A 19,530-nucleotide genomic window follows, 5' to 3' on the forward strand; every position below is an offset into this window, starting at 1 on the left:
TTCAGAGCAGATTTCAGCAGAGCGAGGTGGTATTTAGTGGTTTCTGCCCTGGCTTCTTTTCAACTCAACATACTTGACTTTAGTATTTTTGGCTAATGAAGGTGCCTTCTAGTTTGTGGTAGTAAGCACATGTGGCCTGAATGTAAGAGTAAAGAGACGTTTGCTGTTTGTAAGTCCATGACCGTGACAAGTTGTGTTTTTGTTTTTCCCTTTCTAGTTACACATGGGAAGCTGTTGATACCAAAAATAGCATGCTGTACAAAATCAACCTCTGCGGAAACGTGGGCATTACGGAGTGCGGGCCATCCAGTGCCGTCTGTCTGCACAACTTGAAGACAAACAACTACCAGTCAGTGGGTAAGTAACGCCACTCTCACGGCACTGGGTGCGGCGACCTGGTCCCACTCCGGTGGGAACGATGTTCTGTGTGTCTGTGAATAGCCGTGGACACAGTCTGTGTGTCTGTGAATAGCCGTGCACGCAGTCTGTGTGGCTGTGAATAGCTGTGCGCAGTCTGTGTGTCTGAATAGCTGTGCGTGCAGTCTGTGTGTCTGTGAATAGCTGTGCACGCAGTCTGTGTGTCTGCGTGGCTGTGTGTCTGTGAATAGCAGTGCGTGCAGTCTGTGTGTCTGCGTGGCTGTGAATAGCTGTGTGCGCAGTCTGTCTGCGTGGCTGTGTGTCTGTGTGTCAGAATAGCTGTGCGCAGTCTGTGTGTCTGTGTGTGGCTGTGAATAGCTGTGCTCAGTCTGTGTGTCTGCGAATAGCTGTGCGCAGTCTGTGTGTCTGCGTGTCTGTGAATAGCTGTGCGCAGTCTGTGTGTCTGTGTGGCTGTGAATAGCTGTGCGCACAGTCTGTGTGTGTCTGTGTAGCTGTGAATAGCTGTGCGCAGTCTGTGTGTCTGTCTGGCGGTGTGGCTGTGAATAGCTGTGTGCACAGTCTGTGGGTCTGCTGCCCTTGGAAAACAGAAGTACGATGTAATAACCTGACCACAAAAACTTTATCAGGATTGGGACCAGCAGTTAGCGTAATGGCTATGTCGCTGGACTTCCACTGCGGTTCGAGTCCCAGACCTGGTGGCTTAAACTCAAGCCGGGCACATGTGCATGCATGCCCAAGATCCTAAGAGGAGAATGGAGGAGAAACGATTGCGGTGTGGCCATCCCCTCTGGGGGGTGATTTCTCGCTTTCTGTCTCTCTGTCTTTCTGGTGAGTGCACGTGCCCTATAGCAAAAACCTCTCAAAAAAAAAGGAGGGAAGGGACAGTGGATGGAGGCCGGACAGAGCACCAGCCTGCTCTGAACTCCCGGACAGAAAAGTCTAACTCGATGGCGGACCTAGCAGAGTTGCAGCCAGCTTGCCGGTCTCCCCCACGTGGTCTCTCAGTGGTTCGCAGACGGAGGCCACAGCGGCCCGTTGGTCAATGTTACATGCATTCAGAAAGAGAAAAAACATCGTTTCCTTCTCGACTCCGTGTCTTGTACTTGGTGGCAGTGTGGCGTAGTGCAGTGGGACAGTTACCAGGGCAAACCCGTCACGGTCCGGAAGGAGAACTGCTGCTCTGGGAGCCAGGGGATCCCTCCCAGGTTCTCCGTGGGTCCTGGGGGAGGTGATGTGATGGGAGGTTTGTGGAAAACTGGGCCCGGTGAAATAGGAAGGATGCCTAAAAGGGAGAGGCCAGTGGTAGCCAGATGAGTGAAAGCTAAGCTAATGGGTTGACGACGATATAAACCCTCATCTCCGATCTCAGTTTTACTCCCAGGCATGCATGGCGGGTACTTTTCCCTGAGCTTCAGGCTCCCGAAGAGCCTCTATCATACTTTTTAGCCCTGGTGGTAACTGCTTCGTTTCTTCAGCTAGAGAAAGCGAATCGTGTGCACAAGTGAGAGGCATGCGCGATAGCCTAGGGATTCTCTTGGATCTAATGTTGTGAACCTGCGTATCCGACAGTTACCTGAACTGGTCCTGCATGTAAGTGCCAGGCCTTATGTAAAGCGTCTCGTTGGATTCATTCAGCAGCATTTTGCAGTGGGTGACTTTGATTTCCTCGTTTGCTAAAGGAAGAAACCAAAGCACAAAAGAACCCGTGCCCGAGTGAGGTTGGTGGTCATGGCGCTCCGTGCCCACCGGCCGACTCCAGAGCCGGTGCTCCTCAGGGCTTCGTGGTGTGAGTCATGGGTTACAGCAGATGGGTAGGGCTGAGGTGGAAGGGAGTGTGTGGGGGACACTGCCCCTGTGGTCCTCAGGGAGCAGGAGAAGTTCACTTCCTACGAACTTACCAGGAGGGGGAAGCTGGTTCAAAGCAGCCACAAAACCAGCGCCCCTAGTAGACCAGAGGGATAGAGGGGCTGGGGCGGACGTGGATCCAAGGTACTGGGGAACTTCATGGAGGGTAGTCACCGATTTACTTGTCCGTTAGGAAACAAAGACCTCACCCCTTCAGTCACATACACTGATTTACAGGTACGACTTGAAAGTACAAAGGCAGCAGTAGATATGGGGGAGTTAGTGACACAGAACCAACCAGAGGAGACGCCTTCCTTAGCGAGACCCGGAAGCCCCGAAGGAGGAGAGGGACAGAAGATATGTGTTAGACCGGGGAAGAAACTGCCAGCATATGGGCTAGCATGGTACTAGGGTGAGAGCTTTCCTTAAAACTCGCAAAGAAAGACCAACAATTTAGGAGGCAAAAATGGCACAGCCTAAGAACAGGCAGTTCACCGGCTGAAATTGAGGTGGTCGGTGCGCCCCACTAGGAAGTCAGGTGTGAGTGTGGATCTGGCAAGGCTGGAAGGGGTGAATCCCAGCGCTGGTGGGGAGCCGGGCAGGGCACATTACAGGTCGCGGAACGTTAGTCGGGAAGCTGGTGGAGTTTAGAGGACCCCAGGGCAGTTTCTGTACTAAGAGATGAATATTAAGACCTCAACTTCGGTTCAAACAACATCATGTTATTTCTAATGAGAAACCGCCCGTTCACTCCTCGTCAGGCAGTGATGTCGCAGCGGTATGGGTCCAGCAGGTTGTAACTGCCGTTTCTGCTGGCCCTGAGGACAGCTTTGGTCTCACTTAGAACCTAGTGGATTTCAGCTCCATCGCGTTTTACAATGATTTCTGTATTTGATTTATTTGGTTTCCTTTTAAGTACTTCAGATGCCTTATTTAACAAAACTTCAGTCTAACAATTTCCATTCATTTAATGGTTTAACCTTATAAACCCTGCATTTTCTTAAGACGTTCCAATACTGTGCCACAGGTCTAGATCAGTTCCTCAGCTATAAACTTTCCGTTGGAGTCACAACATTAAACATTGCCAGTGCGTGAAATGTGTTCATGTTCTCCCGAGATCCCGAACATCCACGCCATGGCTTTCATCCATCAACCCGAGCGCTAAATCCTCAGCCCCACGTCAGGAAGCCCGCGGTCGGCCCATCTAACTGAAATGACTCCTCACTCGAGAATATGTCACTTGGCGTTGTCAGTACCAGCCTGGAATTCCGGTTGCTCCTTCTCGGTCTGGGGACTCTGAGGAGCCTGGCCTCCAACTTCTGGAGACTCTTAGGCCGTGACCCTCGGGTGTGCTCAGGACATTGCGTTCTTCCTCTCATGATTCCGAAGATAGGAAAATGCCTTTTCTTCTTAAGTCCTTTATTACCTCATTTTTTTTCCTTCACTTTTTGCAGAAGTTTTTGTCTTAGGGTATATGCACTCGCTGGAGAGAGACACACAGTGAGAGGGAAAGTAAGAACTCACCCCCTGGGGGATGGCCATGCTGCAGTCCTTCCTCCTTCATCCTCCTCCCGGGATCGTGGGCATGCACGCGCACTCACCCAATGTGAGTTTCAGGCCGCTGGGTCCGCGACTCAACTGCAGTCGGTCACGCGGGAGTCCAGCAGCATACTGCTGCGCCGTCTGCTGACCCCGCCTTCTCTCATTTTCTTAAGACCTGTCATCTTGTTCAGTGTTTAGGATGCTATCTGGTAGAGTTTGGGATACACATTGTTTTATCTGACTTACGGTCTCTACTCTTAGTCTGGCAATCTCTGTTAAATTTTACAACATTTCTGTAAATTCCTTTTGTGACTAACTAATGAAGACACAGTACTGCTTAATATTTGTGCAGAAGCTCTCTCCAGCATCGTTTGTTGTACAGGTAGTGCTGGAATAACCTGTGTGCGGGTGACTCAGTGCCCTGTAGTATTGTTTTTTTCTGATTTACTTTGTTAAATCATATCTAAAAAGATATCTTTTTAAAAAATAATTATTTTAATTTTATTTACCTTTTTTTATGTATTTTTTTATTTTAATTTGACCAAAGATGGATAGAGTGAGAGAGAGGGAGGGAAAGTGAGAAAGCAAGCCGCCAGCTTCAGGACTTGAACCGCGGTTGGCCATGTGGGAGTCCAGCGCTCTTAACCGCCACACCACCTGCTGGCCCCATCTAAAAAGATATCTATAAAAATTATATTAAAAAACACGGCTAACAAGTAACATTCATTTATTTATAAGAGATTTGACTGCCAGTCATATTCAGGCACTGTCCTAGGAACCGGAAATGAGCTAGTCACTAACACAGACACAAGATGCCTTTGGTCATGGAGCAAGACCCCATTAGACTGGAAAGCAAACAGTGCCTAAGGAAGAATGTGGTAAATGCCACAGAAAGAAGAGGGTGGTCAGGGTGCCAGGGCCGGGGCCGTTTAGATGTTGCGTGTTTAGGTGGGCGAAGAGTTGCTGAGAAAGTGACATTTAAGTAAGGATCTAGAGCTGAGGGAGCGAGCTGGTGGGGGGTCGTGACAGCCAGGGCATGGGATGACATGGTGGTCACCAGGGGTGTCAGGGATAGCAAGAACAGAGGCACAGAAGAGATGCTACTATCAAGAGGAGCCAAAGGTAAGCCACTAGCTGGAGGTACAAATTTGATAGAATTTTCCCTTGTTTTTGTAGAGGGAAGATTTTTGCTATAAGGTACCTGCACTCACCCGAGAGAAAGAAAGTGAAAAATCACCTACCCCACAGTGGGGGATGACCATGCCAGAATTCCTTCTCCATTCTCTAGAGATTTTGGGTATGCATGTACAGGCGCCTGGCATGAGTTTCAAGGTGCCAGGTCTGGGACTCAAACTATGATCGGCCAAGTGGGAGTCCAGCAACGTAACCATTATACCATCCGTTGGTCCCTAGAGGATTTTCTTAATTCACTAAATAACAGGTGCATAGTGGGTATTGAAGGAACCCACTACAAGGAGGCACAGTAAGTGGTGCAGGGGAGCAGGTAGAAGCTTTTTGGAGAACAAGGGTGAGTACAACAGGGCTTGTCTGTCCAAACAGCCCTTCTGGCTGCGTGCCGTGTGCAGTCAGGCTTTGCCTCAGCAGGGCTGTCATCGTCCTGGCCTTGGCTGGGCTTGGAGGCACGGCTTGGTGGTCCCAGCCTGCACTGCCCAGTGTCTTGGCTGCCATGGTGAGATGCCCCTTGGGGGCTGTGGCGAGCGTGGTCTGGAGGTCTCGGTGCAGCTGGGTGAGCCTCTTGTGCCGTCTGGAGCTCTCGGAGGTGACCTGGCTGTCCTGGGGAGTGATAGCTGCTGATGTCTGGTGCTGTGGGGCAGCTACCATCTTACTTCCCACTCGGCCTTTACTCCCTCTCCTCCCTCTCACAAAGACCTCAGGTGTGTGTGTGTAGAATTGGACCAGTTATAATCCCTAGTTTGTGACACAGGCTCATTAAACTGTGGCCTTTTTTTTTTTTTTTTTAGGTTTTTACTGGGGGAGGAGAAAATGAGAATTCACCCTCCATGGGGATGGTCAGGCTTTAATCCCTTCTCCATCTCTTCCCTCCTGTCGGGTTTTGGACATGCATGTTTGGTGTGTTTTTCAGCGCAGGGGTCTGGGACTTGAAACACGTATTGGAGCATGTGGGATCCAGCTGCCTTAACCATCAGGCCATGGGCTATCCTAACTTTGTTTTTTATTGAATGTAGTGAACTCCATGTCTAACGAAACCTAGGATCTTGATAGTAATCACTACTATGTGTTTCCCTCTTCCCCCTTTTGTTTTCCACTGTATTAAAAAAAAAAAAATCCCAAGCCAGCAGGTGGCTTAGTGGTTAAGGTGCTAGACTCCCACATGGCAAACCACAGTTCAAATCCTAAACCTGGTGGCTTGAAAAATCACGCTGCGTATCCAAAATGCTGAGAGGAGAATGAAGGAGAAAGAAGTACAGCATGACCATCTGTGGGGTGATTTCTTACTTTCTCTGTCTTTACAGCGAGTGCATGCATCCTGTAGCAAAAATCTCTTGGAAAAAACTAAAATCCTGTCTACTTAATTTCAAAAAAAAGAAGAAATCTGTGAATGCCCATAATTACCTTTATAAAACGAGTTCTGCTGCGTGTAACTGTTGGGGACCAGATAGTAGCTGTGATAGCAGTCGTTTTGCTGAAAACCAGCCACACTTTGGCCACCTTTCACTGCGGCTATTCTTTCTGTCTGCTGGACTGCTTTCTCTTGTAGCTCTTCCAAAATCAGTTTATCCTCTCCACTATTGATCAGTGTATGCGGTGTGTCTAGGTTTTTGCTGCTGTTAAGAGCACAAGGTACCTTTCCACGTGTTTCCTGTTACACGTATTTGTGAGATTTTCTCTTGTGTGAGTCCCTATGATTGTTTTAGGTCCTATGTCATGCTGACGGAGGTCCTCCCCTCCAATAGCTGGCGTTTAGTATTACCAGTGGACCCGCCAGTGGCGGTAAATAGTTTATCGTTACGGCCTTAATCACCAGTGTTTTGAACATCTCTTATTTACTTACTAACAAGTATTTCTTTCATAAGAAAAGTAAACCAAATTCAACAGGGCCTGGCCATGCCATGATCCTCCCCCAGCCTTCCAGCTAGCCGGGACCGTGGGCACGCTGGCTGTTCCGGCCGACCTGGGATCTGTCCCCTGGGCCTGCGGTGTTGTGCAGTGGTACCCTGCGGCCTGTCCCACCTCGGTGGGGCCTCTTCATGTGTTTACTGAATAGGTTTTATTTGTTTGATTGAGCATCTTTTGTCCGTTCTATGTCGGGTTTTTTAGTGCCCTCTTCTCCCTCTGAGAACTTTAGAATTTCCTCTCTCTCTAATATTAAAGTTCATTACAGTGGGGGCCGGCAGGTGGTGTGGTGGTTAAGGGCGCTGGGCCTGGCGGCTTGCTTTCTCACTATCACTCTCCTCTTTCTGGTAAAACTGAATACTTCTACTACTAAATAAATTATATAAATAATTTTTAAAAAGTTCATTATAGTGTGACTAGGTGTGGGCTTTCCTTCTCTCTCCCTTCTGGCATGTGCTCTCTTAAAGATCACTTACCATCTTTCAATTTCTAGATTAAAATCTTTCTTTACTTCTTGTTTGCATGTGAATGTATGCGGATAATCTTTTTTTAAAAAAGCAAAAACTTCTTTCCTCTTGCCTTAGCCTCCCAGCTGGGACTGCGGCACACGCCTCGTGCCTGGCTCTTCCCTAGACAGGGTCTTGCTCTCTGTCCAGGCCAGCTCGAGCTTTCCTTTCTGCCTGTCTCCTGCATTGCTGGGAGGCCAGGCACCGGCCACCGCACCTGGCTGCTAGCTCAGACCAGGAATTGAACCCAAGTCTCCCATGCGGTCCCACCCTCTGGGGCACAGCGTCTCAGCTGGGTGTACTGCCACAGTGGCCTGTGTGTAGGTTGGGGTCTTGCTGCCAGTTCTGTGAATGTCCTCCTTTGTAACTTTTTTTTTTTTTAAGTTTTTTTCCTTTTAATGAATTTTGACTCTTTTAAAAAATTATCTTTATGTTATTAGTATTATTCAATGTACTATATAGGGTATGTGAGCCTGAGAGACAGAGAGAGGGGAGAGAATGAGAAAGCAAGCTGCCAGGTCTGGGACCTCATCTGAGGATGGCCCTATGGGAATCCAGTGCTTTAACTACCACGCCACCTGCTGGCCCTGAATGCAAACTCTTAAATTGAGTCAAGTTTATTGATCTTGTCTTTTGTAGTTAATATTTTGAGTATTAAACTTTTTCCCCTATTAAGATCTAAAAGGTAATTTCTACTAGGTTTGGTTTTTGTGTACAGTGGAAGGTAGGAGCCGAGTTTTATGCCTCCTTGTGGATAAGAATTTGTTTTTCGCTCCCTTTATTGAAAGTCTCTCTCCATGGACGGATCCGATCTGTTCTTTCTGTCATAATCACGCCCGATACGCACACGCGTGTTTGTGTTCTCCCTTCTAGTCATCTGCTAGTCTTTGGGCCTCTATTCTAGTCCTTCTGTGAGATTGATTCCCTGCCACGCCCCACGATGTTGATTTTATCTCGACTTTTTATTCTGGATTATTATAGTCATGTCCCAGACAAACCGAGCTGGGTCACCCAACTCGTGGGCCTGCGTAAAGGGTTTTTATTATTAGGCGTATGTAATGGGAAATATTGGAGAGTCTCAGCATCTGAAGAACACGTTCTGAGATCACACTGGTGCCAGGTGAGTGGGAAAGGGGACAGGGTGAGGGACGAGGAAAGAACAGAGGTGAGGGGACCTGTCAAGGTGCTGTTGCAAGAGCGCTGGTGAGAGGAGGTACGGATTCGGCGGCCATAGGGATGGAGGAGTGAGGATGGATTTGAGAGGGAGACACAACCAGAACTTTCTGCCCCGTGACTCTGGCAGCCCAGGGAAGATGGGGCTTCAGGTCACATGTGTGGGCTTGCACGACTGGGTGGGCCTGATGCCAGCCTTGAGATGGAGACTTCTGGGGCAGGGACGGTTTTGTAAGTCATAAGCTTTCAGATAATTGCGATGGTTTTGGTTTGCTTATCTTTAAGAGCAGCTTGACACTGATGTGTGTCTCACAGCCTGTTCCTTGTTCTTGTTCCCCAAACAGGTGACTCTGCTTTGAAAAGTGCAACTCGATCTCTTCTGGAATTCAACACAACCCTGAGCTGCAGGCAGCAAAGCACTAATCACAAAGTCCAGAGCAGCATCACCTTTCTGTGCGGGAAGACCCTGGTGAGTCCTCACTGAGCCGCCCTGGGGCCTTCTGCCTAGAGAGTGATTTCAGGGCGGATCAGTAAGCACAGTTAAAAATGCAAACAGAAACCCCAACCAAATCACTATCAAAAACCAAAAATAAACAAATCCCAAAAGTATGATGATGACTTTTGAATGAAACTTGAACCACACCCCATGTAGGCTGCAATTCAAAGTGATTGTTGTCTCATAGCTCAAAGGACTGCTTAATGTAGATTTCAGGCACACTTCCATTGTTTTTCTGAGGACCAGCAGATGGTGTAGCGGTTATGTTGGCGGACTCCCACATAGTTGACAGCAGTTCGAGTACTGGACCCAGAAGCTTAAAACTCATGCTGGGCGTGTGTGCGTGCACGCCTAAGATCCCGAGAGGATAATAGAGGAGAGAGGATTACAGCTGGCCATCTTCCCTGGGGGGGCAATTTCTCACTCTCTGTCTCTCTGGTGAGAGCGTGCGCCCTATGGCAAAGATCTCAAAAAAAAAAAAAAAAAACGCAAAAAACTGGGAGGGCAGCAGATGGCCTAGCAGTTACATTGTTGGACTCTCACGTGGCCCACTGTGGTTCTAGTGCTGGACCCAGTGGCTTCAAACTCACGCCGTGCACATGTCGTGTGTGCCCAAGATCCCAGGAGGAGCCTGGAGGAGAAGGGATTGTGGTGTGGCCTCCCTCACCCCATGATTTCTCACTTTCCCTCCAACTGCCTTTTTCTTTTTCCTCTGCCGAGTGCACATGCCCGAAGGCAAAAACCTCTCAAAATTTTGTTCTTTTTTCTTTCCTCGTTTACATTAAATTGGAGAGACCAGTATCTGTTGGGCTGTTGGAAAAGTCATGATGTATTTTCATATTTTTCTGTGCAAAAATGTGTCATGACTTTTCTGACAACCCAATATTTAGGAGAAGCCCTGCCCGGTGACTAATGGGGTTCCCATGGTTTGTGAGTATTGCCTGATTAAAAAGATGTGACTGTAAATCTGATGTTTGGTCTTAATTTGGGGCCTATTGTGTGTGATTTGTTGGTCTTAATCTTTAGTGTTTAGAAAGGGCTTTGCAGTAAATGACTGCTAGCTTTTGGGAGGTACATTTGGCGGCTCAATCTTACGGATGCTCTCCAAAGCCAGGTTGAGTGAAAACTCATGTGGGGATCAAATTACTTTACGATGTTGATTTAGGGGTTGGTGCTCTGGGCCACCCTGTGGTCTGGTGGTTATAGGAGCTGGACCCCACACGGCCCAGGCCTGATGGTTGAAAAACCATGTTGGGCACATGTGCATGCTTGCCCCCAGTCCTGAAGGGAGAGAGAAATGGAGAAGGGACTGTGGCGTGACCACCCCACGGGGCACCTCTTGGCGCACCTGCTCCCTCTGGCAAAACTTTAAAATTAAAGACAATTTGATGCAGTGACTGTCAACTCCTCAGCACGTCCTGTCTGAGGCACTCGGAGCCCAGAACCGATGGCGTTACCGAGTTGGCTGAGCCCGTCGGTGGCCCTGTCGTACATATTGCGACCTTACAGAAAGGACTCTTCATGCTGGCGTGAAGTGGGGAGGATGGCAGAGCGGAAGCTAGCTGCTGCTCTGCCTTCAGTTTCCCTGGAGAATTCTGTGGTCTGTGGTCGCCACACAGGGAACAGAGCCGTGAGGGTGTGCTGCTTCCATTTGCCCCCGGGAGTGAAGAGGTTAGTTCCTGCTGTGCCGCCATCCCCCCAGCTTGTCCTGGTTGGCCAGTTTGCAGTCTGGCGGAGGGTCTGGAGGGCTGTCTGAAGGTGGCGCCCCTCTGTCGTCTGGTGGGCGGGGTGGGGGCCCCATAGGATGCAGATGGGCTCCCTGCAGGCCTCCAAGCAGGAAGGATGAGGTCACCCTTTCTGGCTTTGCTTTTGCTGGCGCTTGGTTAGGAGCACATTTGGAGTTTGAGGACAATGACTCCGAGGGTTGCGTCTGGAGCTTACTGTACATTGTGGGGGCAGTAGGACAGTTTCGGACCAGCTGTACTGAAATTCCAGCATGATCTCATGAAGCTCTCGTCTCCAAAGCTTTGGTGACCTCGTTTGATTGGAGCAATTTTGTTTCCCCTTGCCTTTTTTGCCGCTGTTTTAACATTTTTATGAGCGTTTACTGTGTTTGTTTTTTTAATGTTGAAAAAAAGCTTTACAGTTTGAGGTACGATACTTTTCCCTAATTTTCTTTTTTTTAATAGGGAACTCCGGAGTTTGTCACTGCCACGGAATGCGTGCATTACTTCGAGTGGAAGACTGCTGTAGCCTGCAAGAAGGACACATTTAAAGCCATCAAGGAGGTGATGGGAGTTTATGGTTACACACTTTTAAAGCAGCTCTGGGGGAGCGTCAAGATTTGAAATACTGATTCTGAGCTTTCGGAACGGAAATCTTTCTCAGTTTTCAAACTCCATTCGAGCAGAGACACTACGTGATTTAATTTTCTGGGTGGTGGTTCTTTTTAGGACAGGGCATTTGCAATATCACAGGAGGTGATTGGGGTCCAGATTGGAAGCCGAGGCGCTCGTGCACCTCCAACTCCTTAGTTCTCAGTTTCCGGTGTCGCCCAGCTCCGTGGGCTCGGCGGAGCCCAGGGCTTGGGCCTGGAGTCTGCAATCTCCCTCCAGCAGCATCTGTCTCAGCCCCACTATTTCATCTGGGCGTCCTGCCTTGTGCACGCCACGCTGCCTGTGTTCCGTGCTCATCCCCTCTCTGCAGCCACACGCGAATCCAGGCTGGGTGTGCCTACCCTTTAAATTCTTGGCCAGATCACCTCAGAGACTAGGTTGCTGTTACTGCTACTCCACTCCTCCTGTTATTATTTGGACAGCATTCCTTAGACAAACCTTTCGTGTGTACACATGTATGCACACACACGCGTCACGTGCAGCGCGCTGTTTTGGAGTATGTAAACGTGGTGGGTGGCTAAGTTGTGCTAAGTACCATACGCGTGCCCTCCCAAACTATTCATTTCCTTTTGCTCTGAGGACTCTGAAAATCTGCTCTCCTAGTGATTTTCAGAATCTGCTGCAGTTGCTTAACTACGGTCACCAGGTCTCATAGTGGGCCTCTCAGTCAAGTCGTTCTTGGTGACTGGCGATGCATCCTTGTCCCAGGCCTGGCCCCGACTCCTCACATTCCTGCACTTCTTGCCACCCACCACCTCTGGTCTTAAAGTTTTTCCTGTTCTCAGCCTGACGGCAGTCTTAGCTGAGTATTCTCATTTTTTCTATTAATTTTCTGTTTTTAAGGGTTGAGTTCCAAGACTCTGGGGTCTATGAGTTAGCAGATGGCAGCAATCAGTAATTTTTACTGGTGCCTAAGACCATGTAGTTTATGAGAGGCAAAGTGATGATGTTTATTTTTAAAAAATCAAGTTTTTGGGTTGTCTGGAAAATTGTGACGCATGTTTGCATAGAAAAACACATCCTGACTTTCCCAAGGACCTCGTACAAATACTGAACGAACACTGATTTTGCAAACAAGTCCATCTAGAAAAGAAAAGGCAGTTTGATGTGGAAGTAGAAGAGGCAAATGTTGTCTCTCCGAGAACAGCATAAACATCTCTTCTCTGAGTGCCCAGTAGAAAAAAAGTTGAAAGATTTAAGTTTGATACTTAGGAGGGGATGTCAGATTTAAACTGTGGTTCTCTTTTAAAACTTAGGTTCAACTGTTTGACATGGCAGGAAAACGTCTCAAACCTGCAGTCCATGTAGGGTGGGGAGAGTCACCCCCAAGTGTCACCCCCAAGTGCTGGGGTCTGGGCTGCGACCAGAGAGCTGCCCCTCTGCCCTCGGCTCGGTCTCAGCCTTTGCCCCTCCCACCAGGGTTCTCCTGGCCTCTGCGTCTCCTGCCCAATGGTCGTTCCGATTTCCTCCCTCATTTCTCACCTTGCTGAATTGACGGTCGTGTCTTCTGCCACCTGGGAAAAATGCTTTCCAAAATAAGTAAACTGATATGTTTCCCATAGGCCGCGAGGCAGAGACTGCAGCACGCCAGACCTGCGCCAGGCTTCTTTTTAGTTCAGCCCCAGAACTGAGAGTAGTTTTAGGATTGCAAAAAAGAAAAAATAAAAGAAAAGAGAAACCCATGTGACCTGCCAAGCCTAGATATTCTCTTGCCTCGTACAGAAAAAAGGTGCTGATTTCTGTTGCAAGTAGTTTCCTGGGTGGTCTTCCCCGGGCAGTGGCAGGCTTTCTCTTAGAAGCCGCCGTGCTGGCTGTGGGAGGCGTGCCCGAGCTGTCCGCAGTGGTCTCAGCTGTGCTCGCCAGCCGTGGTTCCTCCACTGTCCCTTAGTGACACCCACCGGGCTAAGCAGCAGGGTGCCGCTGCATTTGGAAGTGGTCCTCGCTCTCAGGGAGCCCATGGACTCTTGGGAGCAGGGACGTGTCCATGCTCTACCTCCGTTGTCCTCCGCCTTGGGGACACGGCTGGACCCCCGTCTGAGGTGCGTCTGCTCAGAGTGGGTGCGGTCACTGTGTGTCCTCGAGCACTGCCCTCGCTGTGTCTTCAGCCCTGCTCGCCGGGACCTGGTGGGCCCCTGGCTGGTAACCTCAGCAAATAACGCGGGGCCGTGGGGAAAGTCCCGATGGAGTTCTGTGTTTGCCCATGCACAAATGCATCGTGGCCTTTCTCACAACCCAGGATTGAAGATTTGTGTGTTTAGAAAATTCCTTAAAAAAAACTCAATGTGATTTAGTCCGTGTATGTAGTCTTGAGTTCCACACCTTAGTGACGTGGCGTCTCCACACACGGTGGCATCTCCTCACTCGGTGACATCTCCACACTCGGTGGCGTCTCCACGCTCTGTGGTGTCTCCTCACTCAGTGGCGTCTTCATTCTCAGTGGTGTCTCCCTTCTCGGTGGAGTCTCCCCTCTCGGCGGTGTCTCCACTCTTGGCATCTCCCCTCTTGGCGGCGTCTCCCCTCTTGGCGGCATCTCCCCTCTCGGCGGTGTCTCCCCTCTTGGCGGCGTCTCCCCTCTCGGTGGTGTCTCCCCTCTCGGTGGCATCTCCACATTCGGCGGCGTCTCCCCTCTTGGCGGTGTCTCCCCTCTTGGCAGCGTCTGCCCTCTTGGCGGCGTCTCCCCTCTCGGTGGTGTCTCCACTCTCGGCGACGACTCTCCACACTTGCATCCCCTTAGTGAGGTCCTGTTGGTTTTGCTCTGTCCAGTTCAGGAGGGACGTTGGTGATGTGAAAGCCTTTCAGTGCTGTGGTTCTAGCAGATTCTGAGTTTTTAAGACAGCGTTTCTTTAAAACGAACCCCTGTCCCGTCCCGTAGACCGGGAACTGGGGCGCTCAGGCCCTCCCGGGAGTGGTGATTGAGGAGCGTGGGAAAGCCGTGCTGCCCGTCCTCCTGCCCAGGCCCGACAGTGTCTCCCATGCCACGCTGGTGGGCAGTGTGGTGGCAGAGCATGCCGGGCTGGCCGCCTTTCCGAAGCTCTCCAGCCCTGGGCCCCCCTGCAGTGGTATGCGCCCGAGGTGCTGCACATCTGGCTGCTCCGTGTCCTCCTGCATCCTCCTGTGTCCCAGTGCAAGGACTGGTGCTGTGTGTGCCCTGTGCTGCCTGCTCCCTGTCCGCCCTGCGGTCCTTCTGCAGCCGGAGCGTGGTTGCTGGCCTCCCACCCCACCAGCCTGCCCTGGCTCTCCGAGTGGCTGTGTTCCAGGGGTCCTGCTGGGAGGTGGCGGGATTTGGGCTGGGCAGCCCGCAGGACTCAGTGGTGGGAATGTGTAGACGGGGGCCCTGTGTGCCCATGTCCGCTGAGTGGGGCCCGCTCCTCAGCCGTCTGGGGTCATGCACGTCTGGGCAGCATTGCAGAGATGCGAGGCTGTCTGCTCCCATCTCGGGGTGTGGTGGAAGTGGGTTCACGTGCCCCCCAGGGGCAGGGGTGCCAGTTGGATTGACTCCAACACTCTCTGCACAATCTCCGACAGCCCTGGGGGAGGAGGGCTAGTTGGGGGCGCGTGCAGGGCTTAATAGCACCTTTCTAAGAAAAATGGGAAGCTAAGCATGGTGCCGTTAACTTTAGTTAGACTTTCTACGAGCTACTGCAGTCTGAAAGGTAGATTTCAGGTTTCTCCATGGCAAGTCATAAGACCGTCTACTTGGGCATGATGGCAGGGACCGTGGCTTTCAGGATATTGCTCAGGGGCTGCTGAATGCATGCCGGTATATTATTCTGGGAATAAAACTCATCAGAATGTTTCCAGTAAAGACCTGGCGGTGGGTGGTGGCCACTTGGTGACCAGGGCCTTGTTTGCCTTGGGTTTCAATGGCTTCCCTTTCAGAAACAGGCAGCTCTCACAGTGGTTGTAGCCCCAGGGTCCCATGTGGCCACCTGTGTGGTTCGAGTCCCAGACCCAGTGATCTGAAGGCCACACAAGGCATACATGCATGTGTGCCAGCAATCCTGAGAGAGTGGAGCAGGGATGGCAGTGCGGCCATCCACCTGGGGGATACTTTCTGACTTTGGCTCTCTCTGTCTCTCTCTGGTGAGCACAAGTGCCTTAGAAGCACTAGAAGACTAAAAGAAAAAGAAATCGAACTCTCAAAGCACAAGGTCTTGCCAGCTGTGCTGGGTTCTGTGGCATTTTTAAAATAAGTCATTAGTTGGTAGAGAGGAGAGAGTGATCGTAAACAGCTGGGTTGTCAGAAGAGCCATGACTCATGTGTGCGTAGAGTGGATCGCGACTCTTCTGAAGACCCAGTAGAACTGAGACTGCATTAAGATACCCGGAGGCAGAGCTCCTCTCCCCCTTTTGAGCGGATGTTTACTGGGTTCCTGCTGTGTCCTGGGCATTGTCCAAAGCCCTGGTTACGGTGACCTCAGTGACAAAGCCCCTGTCCCCAGGGAGCCTCCGCTCTGCTGGGAGGATGTGAGAACAGGTCAACAGAGCAGCCCGTGTCTCAGTGCCTATGGGGCGAGGCGGGCCAGGGCCGGGGAGGCGGAAAGTGCCTTCGCAGGTGAAGAGGCAGCCAAGCCAAAGCCTTACTGACCTGGCTGGGGTCCTTTGAGGCCTGAGTGAAGTGAGGGAGAGAGCTCTGGGTGTGCTCTGGAGAAACATCCCAGGTTGACGCAGACACAAAATTGAGTTTCAAGGGGTTGAACTGCCTTAAGAGGGCAGTGAGGCTGCGTGGGATGAGGGAGGGTGGCAGGCAGGGCTAGAGATCATCCGTGGAACAGGGAGGGTGGTGGGCAGGTCTGAGACCACACGTGGATGAGGGAGGGTGGTAGGCAGGACTGGAGACCACATGTGGGCGAGGGAGGGTGATAGACAGGGCTAGAGACCATGCATGGGACAGGGAGGGTGGTGGGCAGGGCTGGAGACCACGTGTGGGACGAAGGAGGGTGGTGGGCAGGGCTGGAGACCACGCGTAGATGAGGGAGGGTGGTGGGCAGGTCTGAGACCACATGTGGATGAGGGAGGGTGGTGGGCAGGGCTGGAGACCACACGTGGGACGAGGGAGGGTGGTGGACAGGGCTAGAGACCACGTGTGGGATGAGGGAGGGCGGTATGCAGGGCTGGAGACCACGTGTGGGACGAAGGAGGGTGGTGGGCAGGGCTGGAGACCACGTGTGGGACGAAGGAGGGTGGTGGGCAGGTCTGAGACCACACGTGTAGGATGAGGGAGGGTGGTGGACAGGGCTGGAGACCATGTGTGGATGAGGGAGGGTGGTGGGCAGGTCTGAGACCACACGTGAATGAGGGAGGGTGGTGTGCAGGGCTGGAGACCACGTGTGGGATGAGGGAGGGCGGTATGCAGGGCTGGAGACCACATGTGGGATGAGGGAGGGTGGTGGGTAGGGCTAGAGACCACGTGTGGGATGAGGGAGGGTGGTGGGCAGGGCTGGAGACCATGTGTGGATGAGGGCGGGGGGGGGGTAGGACTGGAGGCCAGTGGTGGGTAGGACTGGAGACCACGCGTGGATGAGGGAGGGTGGTGGGCAGGGCTGGAGACCACACGTGGATGAGGGAGGGTGGTGGGCAGGGCTGGAGACCACACGTGGATGAGGGAGGGTGGTGGGCAGGGCTGTAGGCCATGTGGGAGTTCGAAGTTCATGCTCAGCATAGCCTGACTGGGTTTCCAAGCTCCATCCTGTGGTTGAGGCATGGACTGGAGGGTAGGGAAGAGTGAAAGTTGGGACCAGCTGAGAAACGACTGTAGGCAGGAGACCACAGTGGCAGTGGAGGAATGAGGAGAAGTGAATGGCTTTAGTCACAGCAGGGCTGGTGGGATTGCTGCGAGCAGTCGGTGCAGAGTGTGAAAGAGAAGGTTCCAGGGTGACCTCATGGATCGGGCCCTAGTGGCCGCACAATTTACTGAGATGGAGAATGTCAGGGTAAGAGCGTGTTTTGGGGGCAGAATCGAAGGCCCATTTAAGTACGTTAAATTTGAGATGCTTTTGTATAACCAGGTGATGACGGCAAATAGCAGTAGGTCCCACCTAGTAGGTTTCTGAGGCACTGAACCGAGCGGGGCATCGCAGTTCGAGGCCGGCTCAGTCCCGACAGCAGCTCCGTGAGCGGATTACTAACATCCTTCCTATATGACACGTGGAGAAGCTGAGCAGAGGTGAAACTTGCTCACGTCCACCCAACACCGGCACCGGCCTGGGCCCAAGCACTCTGGCTCCACGCCTTGCTCACAGACATGGCTTCCGCTGCCGCTGCCTACACATCTGGGGCCGTGGCAGAGGTCAAGGCTGGACACATACCTGTGGGAGAGCTGGGCAGGGATTTACCAGGCACGGAGTCACGAGGGAATGAGCGCAGCCGGGGAAGTCTGACGGCTGAGCCCCGGTGCGCTTAGGTGGAGGAAAGGCCGGGGAGCCAGTGGTGGGGCAGAGGGCAGCGCGGGCCCCAGGTGGCCAGGACGCCAGGGCCTCAGGCAGAGTGGACTGGCCGTGGTCGATGCCAAGTGGGACCAGGTGAGGGGAAGGCCAAGAAGTGAGCATCGGGCCTGTAGCAAGGTGGTGGCTAGTGCCCGGTGAGCATGGTCGCGGTGGAGTGGGGGACAGTGGCTTGTCGTGACTGCATCCGGGAGGGGATGGGAGGTGGGGAAGAGTCTGTGTGTAGGGACTGTGCAGGGAATTTTGCTGTACGTTGCAGAGATAAGGGATGAGAGCCGAGGGGACAGTGGGACCTGAGGACTTTCATAAGGTGGAAGACAGTGCACGTGGAGGGGAGTGGCTCATGGGGAGGGAGATGGGTGACGCAGGGCACAGGCCTGGAGCAGGTGAGGGGCGAGCAAGCTGGAGGAGCTGGGGCACCTGCCAGCCTTCGTTTCGTCTGCGTCTGTCATCGGGGGCCTCGAGGCCCGGTGACCCTTGGGATGGGTCCTGGTTGTACGACCTCGCTCTCAGGCCTCTCCGACAGGTGTGCGCTGAACTCACTTTCCCTCTCCCTCTCCCCAAGGTGCCGTGCTATGCATTTGACGCAGCGTTACGGAAGCATGATTTAAACCCACTGATCAAGATCGGTGGGGCCTACTTGGTGGACGACTCCGATCCCGACACATCTCTGTTTATCAACGTTTGCAGAGACATAGGTAAGTTTGCTGTGAGGATGAGGGGTGGTTGGAGAGTTCTTAAAAGGCTTCAGTATCTCGGCCCTCCACCCTCCTCTCATTCGTATAGCCAGGCCACTGACTAGTCCCTGTAAGAAAGCTTTTGTCCCTAAAGATGCTCTCTTCACACAAACCCACACCGTCTTCCCCAGCCAGTCCCGACTCCGTGGCTCCTGGAGTTCATTCTGTGTGCTTTCCTGCCAGGTGCGTGGGGCTTCAGGGTCTGCAGGGAGAAGAGGTCATTTTAGGGATTTCTTTATGTTTCTATTTGTAGTACTTTGGCCTTAAAAATATTTGGAAAATATTTTTTTAAAAACTCCACATGTGGGGATATTGGTAGTAGGTAGTAAATCCTAACCTACAATTTAAATTGCAGTTAATTTACAGTGACATGTAATTTAATTTAAATTTTATGTGAATATTATATGCCATCTTATTTGTGTATTACTTCTTAATGTTAGTATACACGGCTTACCAAAAGTGACCCTGATAAAGTTTTTTTTTTTTTTTTTTCCTTTTCTTTTTTGGGAGAGGTTTTTGCTATAGGGCGTGTGCGCTTGTCAGAAAGACAGAGAGAGACGGAGAGACAGAAAGCGAGAAATCACCCCCCAGGGGGAATGGCCATGCCGCAATCCCTTCTCCTCCTTTCTCCAAAATCTTGGGATCTTGGGCATGCACGCACACACGTACAGCGTGAGTTTAAGCCACCAGGTCTGGGACTCGAACCATGGTCGACTACATGGAAGTCCAATGACATAGCCATTACACTAACTGCTACTACCAGCCCTGATAAAGTTTTTGCCGTCAGGTTATTACATTGTGCTTTTGTTTTCCAAGGACGGCTATAGTTCTTTTGGAAAAAGACTGATAAAAAATCTTTGTTCAAAATGGGTCAGTAATTCAAGTTTGGTTCCAAAGCTGAAGAGTTGTAGGTTATTG

General features: G+C 51.4%; 1 protein-coding gene across 1 annotated transcript in view; it reads left to right on the forward strand.

The window, feature by feature from the left end:
* Positions 1 to 217: 217 nt before the first annotated feature.
* The window catches only part of IGF2R (insulin like growth factor 2 receptor), a gene marked incomplete at its 5' end in the record, with an annotated part of 104,333 nt that continues 85,020 nt past the window's right edge, over positions 218 to 19,530 (forward strand). The window contains 4 exon segments of the mRNA XM_014589243.1: positions 218 to 357; positions 8,885 to 9,009; positions 11,226 to 11,324; positions 18,441 to 18,573. Of these exon segments, the coding sequence (XP_014444729.1) occupies positions 218 to 357; positions 8,885 to 9,009; positions 11,226 to 11,324; positions 18,441 to 18,573 (497 nt within the window).

Source organism: Tupaia chinensis, unplaced genomic scaffold, assembly GCF_000334495.1.
Source record: "Tupaia chinensis unplaced genomic scaffold, TupChi_1.0 Scaffold000346_1, whole genome shotgun sequence".
NCBI lineage: Eukaryota > Metazoa > Chordata > Mammalia > Scandentia > Tupaiidae > Tupaia > Tupaia belangeri.